General features: G+C 41.0%; 1 protein-coding gene across 7 annotated transcripts in view; it reads right to left on the bottom strand.

Annotated features, from left to right (window-relative positions):
* Positions 1-12,820, bottom strand: part of ALMS1 (ALMS1 centrosome and basal body associated protein) — a 145,034-nt gene that overhangs the window by 28,178 nt on the left and 104,036 nt on the right. For 5 of the 7 annotated variants that reach the window (XM_030563832.1, XM_030563829.1, XM_030563826.1 and 2 more), the window contains 3 exons: positions 4,601-4,718; positions 2,762-3,010; positions 1,215-1,462 (listed from right to left, as the gene is read on the bottom strand). In XM_030563832.1, coding sequence (XP_030419692.1) covers positions 1,215-1,462; positions 2,762-3,010; positions 4,601-4,718 — 615 coding nt within the window. Of the gene's footprint in view, positions 1-1,214; positions 1,463-2,761; positions 3,011-4,600; positions 4,719-8,202; positions 8,286-12,820 lie in introns of those variants that run through there. The other 2 variants (XM_030563827.1, XM_030563833.1) reach the window with 2 other exon arrangements.

Below are 12,820 nucleotides of genomic sequence, written 5' to 3'. Positions count from 1 at the left end.
AACCTCAGAGTATAAAGTAGTTTCAGAACGTTCCTCCAAACTGAGAGGGGATGATCAAAATATCTAATCCCATGAGTGAACCATGGCGAGCATTCCTTTCAAACAGTCATCCTCACATGAAACAGAGCGTTGCATCCATTACGCTGAGCAATTCTCTGGGGGTCTTGTTAACAAGTACTTTGGTATTAAACAACGTGAAAGCTAACTGACTGAGGAAAAGAGTAGCTGCAATAATTTGCAAAAAGGTTTAAACAAGCAGGTCAAAGATCAGGCAGCCACACACACAGGACAAGATACTGGTAACCATAGAATTAGACACCTCCATCAAAATAAAACTAAAGTCTATTATAGCTATTTTTTTAAATAGTATATGTTCATTAGTGTCCATATTATGTTGGCTTCTAAGGAAAGCTTTAAAATGGGGTCTCAGCATTTCATATCCATCTTAATCCCAAGGTTTAATGGTAATAAGAAGCTTTCAATATGGAAAACCAATGAGTACTATGACTTGGCTGCATCTGAGAAACCTTCCTTGAACTTCTTCCTGGTGTATGCTTGTGCTGACATAACTGCCTTCACTCTGCTCTACTCCTGTATCTCAAGGTAGCAGGCGATTATTCCCTGGCTGAAGTAGGCCCTCTGGGTGTGAAACTCACGGCCCCTTAACGTCAACTTCTGTTCAACCCTCCTCACTTTTGATTATCACCATAAAACTGTATTTTTCACACTTGACCTTGAATGTCTTTATAATTTGCTGTGTACGTTCATGAAATCTCCATTTTACTTTCCATTTCATAGGTAAGTTTCCTGTTTTTATTGTATTCACTGTTTAAAATGCATCATACTCTTTAATCTTTATTACTAAGCATCCATGAAACTTCTGCAAGGCAGCAATTAAAAAAATTTAACTTGCTACTGCTGCTGCTACATTTCTTCTGAAGCTCTGAAACATGAGATTTGATCATCCTGATTATCTTAGCTTGTATAGCCATAGGTGTAATAGAAAGTATAAAATTATCCAATCCTTTTTTTAAAAACAGCAGTAGTGTTGTACTTGTTGATTACCTACAGCAGTGAAAGCAAAGTGGTGAAAATCAGGGCCACGAGTTTTGTTTCTATGAGCACCTACACATGGCTTCATTTTCTCCATCTTTTCCCCTCTCTCCTCCAAAACTTACAGCAAAACAAGAACCTCTACAGTGAAGTGTTCTTACCTGCAGCGTCATTTTCACAAATGGTCTTGGGGGTTTGTTCTCAACGTCTCTTACTGGGACTACTACTGGCTGAATCTTGATGCTGTTTTGCTGCTCTTTCCAGTTCCTTTCTCGGAGTGGCTCTCTCCACGGCTTTGTGTTGGTAAGTGGCTCAAACCAGGATGGACCTGGACCAGAAAAGGAGCTAGATTTGTTCTCCTTCCTAGAGTCGGACTTTAAATCATCAGCAGGAACAAACCAGGAAACTCCTATTGACAATATTTTTTAGAGCCAAAAAGGAAAAATTAGAGAAAAATGTATTGTAAAGAATATATAATTTTTCATTTTCCATCTCCCTTTGAGCCTCTCTGTATACACAGCAACAAAGAGTCCTATGATACCTTATAGACTAACAGATGTATTGGAGCATAGGCTTTTGTGGGTGAGTACCCACTTTGTCAGACACAGGTCTTGGGGGCTTGTTACACAGTGTCACTAAACACAATTAGAGGCCTGATCTTACTGTCATTGCTTGTCAATAGTTCCACTGACTTCAATGAGACTATTCACGTAAACAAGTGCATTTGCCAAACACTAGAGAATGACCTTGAGTCTCTATCAACGAACATGGATAAAATACTCTTTGAAATGGCTCAGCTAAGAAATTTCTCTTTACTTATACACTCATTTACTAATTATTTCACACTTCTAAAGCACCTGTGATCCCAAAGAGTCCTATGGCTCTTTAAAGATGTTTCTGAGGGCACACGCCTTTCATCCTCCAAAGCCATTAGGTTCATGTGAGTGCCAGGCCCTCCTGAGTTTATAGCCTTCTGGAATTTAAATACAACTAGAAGATACCCTTTAGAAGTTTTCAAGTGAAGCAGACACAAGACTGTGATGAGTAGGATTATCTGATCCTAACCAAAAGATGATGAAAAATTGCATCAAGGGATGGAAAATAACGTATTTTAGAACATTTCAACAGCTATGCAGCTGAGTGTTGATGGGAAATTCAAATTAGGAGCCTGGACCCTGTCCTTCCCCAAAATACAACCACAGCTGAAGAGGGAGACAAGAACACTTCTTTCCAATATTATGACCTTCTCTTCATCTGAAAACTCACTTATTCCACGAAGCCCTCAATAAATGAATCAGTAAAGACATGAAATACTGAATATTGTCATTTTAATATATGCAACTTCACAGAAATGCTAAAATGTTCACATGCCTAAACAAAATATTCACGTGAGTGTATACTTGATTTGTCTTTTCTTGCTACATTCACTCCCTATATTTGTCACCATCATTTGATATATCATGAAAATTTAGATTGTGAGCGCTAACACTTCGGGGCACTAAAAATAATCAACTATAAATACTTGATAAATGTTACTGATTCCATTGCCTTTTAAGAAAAATATATAGTTGTGCCATTGTTAGAGACTGTTCTTATGGGGCCAGTTAGAGACCTCATGATTGTATACATTGTGTACTGGTAATACATGCTGGCTGATGTGAAATGTGAGCACTTTCCCATTCACAAACATGCAATACTTGGGACTGACCTTGTGGTAGCTGTGGCCTGTTGCTTCCTGTCTTTTTGTCCATGAGAAAATTGCCTGGCTGTCCCTCCTGTTTCCCCTTGCTTGCTGGATTTCGAAAATCTGAACACGCACCATCCAACTGCCCAAAACCACCATCGGCACAACTTGAGGGTTTCTGTGGTCTCACTTGGCTATATCTTGGGGTGGGGAAAGTCATACCAACATCCCGAGTGTTTTTCTTAGTTGCACTGTTCACAATCTCCAAATCTCCTGTAGTCAAAAGAAAGAAAAAGGAACACATTACTCTGGAGCAGCAGTGACACAATACGCTACGATGTTGGAAAGCCCTCTCCGGTCCTTCAAACTAAGTAAGTGGCCTACTGCCATACCCCCATGTACTATAACCATGTCAGATCTCATAAGCTAAGCTGGGTTGAATCAGACCAGAAGATTGATGGAAGACTTCCAAGGAACATCTACAAGCTTCAGAATGTGGTGCTAGTGATTCAGAAGATAGTACTTGTGCAGGTTTTGTCAGAGTTTTTTGCCATTTTACTCGTATTCACCCACAAAAGCTCATGCTCCAAAACGTCTGTTAATCTATAAGGTGCCACAGGATTCTTTGCTGCTTTTGCCATTTTACTGTAATCTTAAATATGGGGCTGGAGGACTCTAAGGGTTGGTAAAAACAGACTCTCACCTTTTAAATTATCACTCCAAATCCAGCTCAAGTTCAGTGACCAAGGATTGTTACTATGTGACGATCCACATGAAATTCATTTTGTAGCATCAGTCTAGCTCCCAGGGCAAAAAGTGTCTACATCACAACAACATTAATACAACTGGAACTAACTGGTTCCCTTGTTGGCAGTTACAGCAAAGGTCAAGCACTGAATGGGATGAGGGAGTGAACTACCATCTCTCTGCTAGAGGAAGATTCCTGTATCCAGTTTGAGGCACAAAGGTAAGTCAGCGTATGTTTGTGCAGCTTACGTTATACTGGATAAACAGAATCCTTTGCTCAGCGTGGTCAGTCCAGCACTTTCCACGTATGCTAAATTTTATTTGCAAAGGTTTTTAAATAGTTGGGATGCAAGGGAGAATTAAGAATGTGTAAAACTGAAGGTGTTAACCAAGGCTTAAGAAACTGTAAGCAACCCTGGAAAAATATCATGAACATTTACCAGCCCAGATGCAAAGTTTACTTACAAAATAATGATAACGAAAAACAGGTATTTTGTTTGCCCATCGAAAACAATCACTCATTCCTTAAAGTAGGATTTTGCAAGCCAGCTTTCAAGGAATGATGTAATTGAAAATTGCCATTGGGGGTGTGGGGGAAGCCCAAACACAGGAATCATACCAGTCAATGGATAAATCATATCTTAAGCAGAGGACAAGAGATGTTCAAAGGGACAATACTGCGAACAGGGATAAAGGGTGCTGTTGGCATGCTGACTAGACTGATAAAATAGCAAGTGCTTAAAAAGACATTCAGTGACATACATACAGACAAAGGATCTCAGGAACTTTAGAACTCTTGCAAGAGAAAAATAACATGGAAGCTAGAGCTAAATCACTGAGAGAGATTAAAGGTCTGGGTTAACAGAACTCAGACGAGCAACAACAATATTAGCCAGTAGCACAGCAGGAACCAGCAAATGGAAGTGTCTGATCTTAACAGAATACTTTATTGTGAAAGGATCTAAGCAGTGCAATTTGTGGGCAGTGAATGCCCAGTATACATACCTGTCTGCAAAGACATGGATTAGACTCTGAAGCAGCCCTCTACAATGGTTGTGAAGAGACGAAAGCCAGAAGTGAATAAGCAGAGGTGAAGTTCGGACCGAAGAAACTCACCTGCTTGGATGCCCTTGTTTAACATCCGTGTGTGTCGCTTGTTACTGAGGGCAGAACTTGGTCCCCAGGAACTGCTGATTGTAGCAACAGAATCTGACGAAATAACAGAGTCTGCCATCTAGAAAAAACATAACAGGCTCTTGGGGATCGCTATTTGACTCAAGTCAGTATGGGGGCAGGGGTGAGGGGTCAAGCTGGAAGGGAACAATAGTCACAAGTTCAGTTCCTAAAATGATTCAATTAACAATCGAGCACAGGCCTACAAACACCTTTCCACAACATTCTACACAATTCAGCCAACCTTGGCTTCCTTTTGTTTAGAAGAACGGACGTGCAGTGCTGGCATCCAACCTGATTAACTAGGAGCTTCACTCAGCCAATTCTACAGGTGAGAAAATGGCAATGCTTTAACAGCTCTGCCACCAGTAACTAACGCCATCAGCCATGAAATCCTAATGCACATCCATTCAAACATTTATATTATATGCTTTCTTAAAATGAAAACGGTTTTAGAAATTACATTTTTTTAAATCTTTAACTTCATGCACTAGCACAGTGGCTCTCAACCTTTCCAGACTACTGTACCTCTTTCAGGAGTCTGATTTGTCTTGTGAACCCCAAAGTTTCATCTCACTTAAAAACTACTTGCTTACAAAATCAGACATAAAAATACAAAAAAGTGTCACAGCCACACTAGTACTGAAAAATTGCTGACTTTCTCACTTTTATCATACAATTATAAAAATATCAACTGGAATATAAATATTGTACTAACATTTTGGGTGGGCAAGGAGGTAAGCGGTGAGGCGAGTGGCGAGGGCGGAACAGGGGGGCCTGGCAGGGGAGTAAGCAGGTGAGCAGCAAGCCAGTAGCACGGTGAGGAGGCGGGCAAGTAGGTCTGGCTGTGAGTTGGGGAGTGAGGAGGTGAGTGGTGAGCCACCAGTGAGCAGGGGTTCACACGGCAGGCAGGAGGGTGTCTGTGGCAGGGGAGTGAGGAGGCGAGTGGCAGGTGTGGGGGGTGAGAGGAGGCGAGCAGTGGGTGAGGGACTGAGGAGGGACACAGGAGGCAAGCAGGGGTGGATGGGCAGTAGGTGGAACCCCCCTTTGGGGAGGTTAGCCCCCCAACTCTAACCATTCTGCCTGCATCCCCCACCCCCTGGCAGCCAAAGCACCGGGACCCCCTGTCCCCCGCTGCAGATGGGGTCACAAGCACCCCTGCACCCTCGGCCACAGGAGCCCCGGGCTGGCTGAAGCCTCAAGACTCGCCCCCAACACACACACACACCTGCCCAGAGGAGCTCCTGGCTGGCAAAAGCAGAAGTTGGTGACAGCACTCTTAGGCCACCAAAAAATTTATTGTGAGAACCCCTGCTCTAAAGTGAGCCACACATTCCCACCCTCTGGACCAAGGGTACCTGAATGTTGCAGGGCCTGTTAGGGGAAGGGACTATCCTGGAATGTTGATGTGTTCTCTTACTGCTCAGTAATGATTTCTGGTTCTATAGTACCAAAGAGAAAGCAAAGGGCTTTCAAAAAGGCATCACTAAAGGTTTCCCCACTTTTCTGTATCCCTCAAAATCAATGTTCTTTACTGAGGTGAAACCTGTCCAGAAAATAGTAATTTATAAGAAGCAAGAAACAAGGAATTAAGTGCCAAGAGTGGGAGGTTGCACAGGCACTAGGTACCTTTTAATTCAATATAAAAATAGAACTAGCTGCACTCAGAGATATAATATTGAATGAGATGGTTTTGAAAGTTTGTATAATGATCTTATTGCCCTTCAAAATGTAGGGTCTTTTGTCTGTGAATATAATGCACCTAGTTACGCAAGCTTTGTAATCTGATTATGTAAATAGGGATATGCTGGTACTTAAATAGCACAGCAGTTATTGACAATGCTTCTATAGCCATCAATTTTGACAATGTGCCGTCAAACAGCTGTTACAACGAAGTTAGTTGTGCTTCATTTTTAATTAGGAAACAGATTTTTCACACCTATCACAGTAATCAGTATTCTATTAATAACTGATAATACTAAATATGATGGGAACGACAGGAGCTATATTTTATTGCTCAGGAACTAGTGTACCTTCATCGTCACCAAATGGACACAATGCATAATTTCAATCACCACATTTAAAGGGCCTGGTTTTTATTCTCACACATACAGGGATGTGTCACTTTGCATTTTATAAAATTAATTACTGCTCTGGCAGATTTTACAAGACAGATGTGGCAGATACACACCTGCATATCACAGAACAGAATCAAAATGCAGATATATGTTCTGGGAAAACAGAATCCTTATTCTATATGAAGACCAACATGATTTCCCTCCCATCCAAACAAGCATTTCAGCATTCAAGAAGGATTAGATCTATGCAGTCATTCAGCAATGAATATATACATGCTTATTTCCATTCAGACTAACTTCAATTCAAACCTTGGTTTTGCGGCTGGTGCAGATGTAACTTTGAGGGGTGCCTTAGGAATGAGATAAATTATATTAGATAGCAAACACCCTGAGGAAGGGTCCAGAGTTTGTATATTGTTGAGCATAAAATTGGCATTGAAATGATTAATAATTTTTTTTATCCAAAACAGCGTTCTGTGGAAGAAGAGTTGACAATATTACTCAAAGCAGATATAATAAAAACTGCTTATAAAAAGGGTGTCACTTTCTTATACAACATATATATTCTATAATTTAAACATTGTGCAGTACTTTGTCTTGGAGTAATGGTTTTTATAAGCAAAAAGGAAATTACTTATCTGTACAGTAACTGGAGTTCTTAAAGATCTGTTGTCCATATGTACATTCTACTAATGATGTACACACATCCCATCCACTTGAGTTCTAAATCTTTGGCAAGAAGTGTCCATGTGGACATGCTTACACTTGGAGCACCCTTAGTCAAGGGCATAAGAGGACAGAGCACACCAACTGCCTCTCAGTTTCCTTTCCACTGCAGCAGAATCCTGGTTGGTAAAGGACTCTGAGGCAGGGGGGGATGGAAAGCAGGTTGAGAAATGTCTGTATGTACAACAAATGCTCAAAGAACTCCAGTTACTGTACAGCTAAGTAACTTTCCTTTCTCCTTTAAGCAAATATACACATGCATACTCCACTAATGGTGACTCCCAAGCAGTGTACAACTGTAATGGAAGGAGCTTAGTCTTAAGAGCATAAAAACTGTAAGACGGCCTTGCCAAATGCAGCGTCTGACTGAGCTGCATCAGTGATAGCATAATGTTTAATGAGTGGCCAGAACCCCAGGTGGCTGCTTTACATAATGTCCAAAATAGACACATTTTTCAATGACGCTGCTCAGACTGCCTAAACTCTGGTGAAGTAAGTTCTGATTAGTAATAAGAGAATTCATTTTGGTTACCTCATAAGTTCTCACACAATGAGAAATCCATCTTGGTAGTCTGAGATGAGATGGTTTTGATTTTCACCTTCTCTACAATGGAGCCAAAGAGTCTGGGCAAAGATCTAAAGATTTTCATTCTTTGCAGATAAAATGCCAAGGCATGCCTGACATCTAGAGTGTGCAGCAGCACAACCTTCACTTTAAAAGAGTGAGGCCTAAGAAGAAATATATGTTGGTGAATTTGCTGGTTCAGATGAAACTCTGATCATCTTCAACAAGAACTTAGGATGTGTCCTCAGATGTACATTGTCTGGATAAGAGAGTACAAGGAGTGTCAGCCACTAATCCTTAGATTTCTCCTATCCTCCTTACAGAGGTTAAGTGACTAAGAATGGTGTTTTAACTGATAAGTGTAACAAGGAATATACCACTATTGGCTTAAAAGCTGGGCCAATCACCGCTGAAAGAACTAAATTAAGGTCCCACAGTAGAATTGGTTCTTTAACAAGTGGAAACACCTTAGGACCTTTCAAAATCTGATCACAGTTGGATGAGATAACATTGTGTGTCTATCCACTGAAGGATGATGAGCAAAAATAGCCACAAGGTCAATTCTGATTGAGCTAAGTGACAGATCACACTGTTTCAATTCAAGCAGTCTTAAGATTTCTGGCACAGAGGTTGCTTGTGAATACAGGGGCTTCTGGAGACACCAACAAGAAAACCTTGTCCATTTTGTCAGGTAAGTCTGTCTCACTGAATCTCTTCTATGGTACACGAAGATATTTCAGAAGGTGAAGATCATGAGTTCTGTACCTTTGCCATTCATCCAGAAGCAAAGCCATGAGAAGAAAGGATTTTTGTTTTAATTTTGTGGGACATAATGGAGACAAAGGGTCAACGGTGTTAACACAACCCTGGGACTGTACAACACACTAAGCAGTGTTAAGCAATGTTTGGGGTTTGATATGCAGAGACCTCAGCCTGCTTTGTACCATGGCAAAAACACAACTGAAAATTATTTTTAACCTTTGATTAAAGATACAGAAAAAAGAAAAAAGCCTTAAAGCATCTGAAACACAAAGTATTAAGAAAAGTTTTCATTCTAACATTATACATTGTTCCCTTTCCCTTTGCTTTAATGAGTCTTTAGAAGGGGGAGGAGGGAGACTTTTTTTTTTCAAACACGTTTAGATGGTATCAAAGATGATAATAACTGTCTGTTTGGGTGAAAAGAGAGAAAAAGTTGGCTGAGATGGGTTGGAGCTGTTGTAATTACTGTTGTTAAAGTCAGATTCTGTTTCCTAAAAGACAAAGCAAAACAAACACACACAAGAGGGGGGAGAAAAAAAACCCAGCAAAGATAGAAAATGCAGCTTTGTCTCTGGTATTTATTTTCACTTGTGACCTCACAGCACATGGTCTTCTCCACCACTCTGAGACCTGGCAAACTTACTAGCATTGGACTGATTAAGGTATTGTTTTTATTTAGCTGCCTCTCTGGTCACAGGCTTACAAATGTGTTGCAAAATATACAGTCTTGGCCAACTAATCCAGAAAGGAGACAAAAGGGGAAAAGATAGGGATAAGAAAGAGAATAAGGTGGGGAAGAAAAAGGACACATGGTGGGGGAGGAGTCTCACATTCTAGGTGGTGCTCAGGATTCAGCCAGAACCAGTGGTTCCCAAACTTTAACAACCCATGAACCCCTTTCACTAAAATGTCAAGTCTCACGACCCCCTCCTAAAATTGAATATTTCCAGAGATTTTCTCCTTTACCTGAGTGTAAATTATAAAAGCAGTGACCTTGGAAATACAAAATTTGTTTTATGACATGCTTATTACACACTATTTATTATTATTTATCATTACAGTATTTTTATTACAGTATGAAAATGGCAAAACTCTTCCAAGATCTCACTTTCATAGCTTGTATCACTTTGAGTAAGCCTGTTATAAGACAAGGCTCCTATGTTTCATCAAGGAGTATCAGATGTGGCACAGCATGAAGGTATTTAAGAAGCCAGCTCAAAGAGTTCCTCCTACACAAGCATTCAGGTCTTGAACAGTCCATGCAAACAACGCACAGTACAAAGCTTAAACTGGTTCTTCATAATAATTTTAAAAACAATACTAGTTACCTATTTAATTTAAAAAACAGCAAAAAATATCCACCTCCCATTTCTTAAAAGGAGTCTTGAAGTTTAAATCTCCACAGTGTGATAGATATGCTTGTTTTGATCTGCTTAGACCTTGGAAGTCCAGGGGCTCCAGGCTGCTGGCCCCATGCTGCCCGGGGTCCCGAGGGACAGCTCTGTATGCCATTAGGGAATTTTTTCCCGAGAACCTCCTGTAACATTTTGTGAACCCCAGTTTGGGAACCACTAAGCCAGAGCCAATGGAGGTGGCAATGTCATCTGTACCATCTCTCTGGCAGGGTCTGGTCAGGACATCTCACAGAATCACGACAACAAAGGCCAAATGGTGTCATGATGGATCCAGGGATCCCAGGAGACTGTGGGGGTGGCAGCCATAATGGTAAAGTTTGTTCCTTTCCCCTCTTTCTGTCTGCAACTGGAAGAGTTGTGTCTGCTCCTAGACAACTTTTGTCCCAAGTCTCTTCTTTTAACGACCCTCTAGGGGAGTGATGGTTGGAATAGGCCATCCCCTCCTTATTGTGTCCACCAATTAGAGCTAATTTTCAACAGATAAATTTTGGTCCATTGATTTCCAGTCTCGCATTCCTCTTGTTTACCAGGCATGATCTTAACAGTCCTTGAGCTATATCAACAGACCTTTTTGTTTTGACTCATTCACTCTATCTCCCTTTTATACCTTTTCCTATCAACATTTATTGTTACAGGTTATTGTGACATTTTATGAACTTTCACTCACTTTTCACAATTGAGCTTACAATCAGGATAAATTGTAGGCCCAATTATCACAGATCTGGATGCAGGATCTTCCCTTTACTGTAGCACAGCAAGATCTGTCAGAGCTGTCAACATTGGTGGTGCCACATGCTGTCAGGGAGTTGACAATAGGAATGGTTCTGAGATATGCCCCATCAATGGTGCCTGCACATTGAGTACCAACATTGCCAGTGCTGGAAGCTGCAGTGCCACAGTCTGTAGCACCAGAGTATGCGGTGCCGCATCAGTCTTAGGTGGTGCCAATGCTGAAGAGTGGGAAGTTGAAAGAACCAAGCTCCTCTATATAGGAGCTTTTGGCAGTGCTGTTTGCGAAACCTCTTCTCGGCGCTGATGCACTGGCACCATGATGAGCTTGAACTTTGCTGGGAGCCACACAAATAGAGTGATCAGGAGGGGACACTTTTTTCTTCTTTTAGGAGATCTTAAGAAGAGGAGATATGCCTCTAGAATCTGTGTCCCATATCTTTTCTGACAATGATTTTGTATCAAATTAGGTTGATCTTGGTGCTAAAACTGATGAAGCCTATCAGGCCAGAGATCCAACACTCACACTCTTCAGTGATGAGAGATCATGTACAGGTGGGTCATATAACCCAATGCCCAGTAACAACTTAATGGGCTTGCTCATAACGTAGATCTGCAGCTACACTTCCCTATTCTTTGCAAGTACTACTTGTGAAGCACCTGCAAATGGCACAATTTCCAAGACTGTGCAATTTCCTCGAAGCAAAATAAACATTTTAAGTGCCTAACATTAAAGGGCACAGTATCCTCACAGGAGGGGCAGAATCCAGGAGATTTGGTTGAGTCCAATCTCATAGCAGAAAAACTTTTGGTCTGGTAAAACAAAGCTAATAAAATCAACTAAATGCCAGCAAGGCAATTACTATTTCTAACTACGCTACACACAAGTTTGAAAAAGGTACTAGCAGCTCATTAACCACTGACAGCAGGCTGCTCCGTCTTGAAGCCAGGAGACAGTGAGAGGAACTGAATGGCAGTTAGTGTGCTCAACTCTTTGTACCTTGATTTGAGGGCATAAAAGACACTGAGAATTTATGTACAACCTACGAACAGTGCTGGCCAAAAGACTCCAAACTCAAGTGCACAGGTCGCATGCACACCATTAGTGGAATGCGCATACGGACAATCCCCTGTAGGAGAATGATGGTTATAGTCTACTGCCTGTCTGCCTTTGAATCCTGCATATCTTAATTACAACAAACAAAAGTTAGCTACTGTTGGCACTAAATAGCCAATATAGCTATAGAAAGGCAAGCTGGATTTCTATTCTACCTAAAGATTCAAATAAACTGTGCCTCAGGTTTTGGTTATCATCATGTTCCTATTACACCGCTGACATTTAGGGAAGTGACAAAGCTCCTCCACTCCTGTCTGTTCCTTGCAAGTCTTTCAATGGTTCCCCAGCTGTGCCCCAGGTTTTTCAACTTGGCTTCCACAGCTCTTCACCATGTTGTTTTCGGGCGGCCTCTTTTTCGCTTGCCTTCAGGTGTCCATCTTATTGCTACTCTGGTGATGGAATCAGTTTCCATCCAAAGCACATGACCGATCCATCTCCAACACCTCCTTGCAATGATGGTGCTCAGATTCTCTTGGCTGCACTGTCAATAGATCTTGGTTTGAGATTTTCTGGGCCAAAAAAATATGGAGGGTTTTTCTGAGGCAGGTTGTATGGAATGAAGACCATTTGGACATGTCATATTTTATCATTCCCCAGCATTCTGCACTATAAAGTAGTGTTGAAAGTATGATAAATGCCAAATGTTATAAAACAGTCTAATTTTTTTTAAGTACTGTACATAGCTGAACCAACTTTCTCTTAACCTCATTTGATGTTGATCAGTATTCTTATCCCTATTTTATACATAGGCATACTCCATCAAAGAGATCA

This window comes from Gopherus evgoodei, chromosome 5 (genome assembly GCF_007399415.2).
Source record: "Gopherus evgoodei ecotype Sinaloan lineage chromosome 5, rGopEvg1_v1.p, whole genome shotgun sequence".
NCBI lineage: Eukaryota > Metazoa > Chordata > Testudines > Testudinidae > Gopherus > Gopherus evgoodei.
The sequence above is the reverse complement of the archived record's forward strand: the minus strand, read 5'-3'. Positions and strand labels throughout refer to the sequence as shown.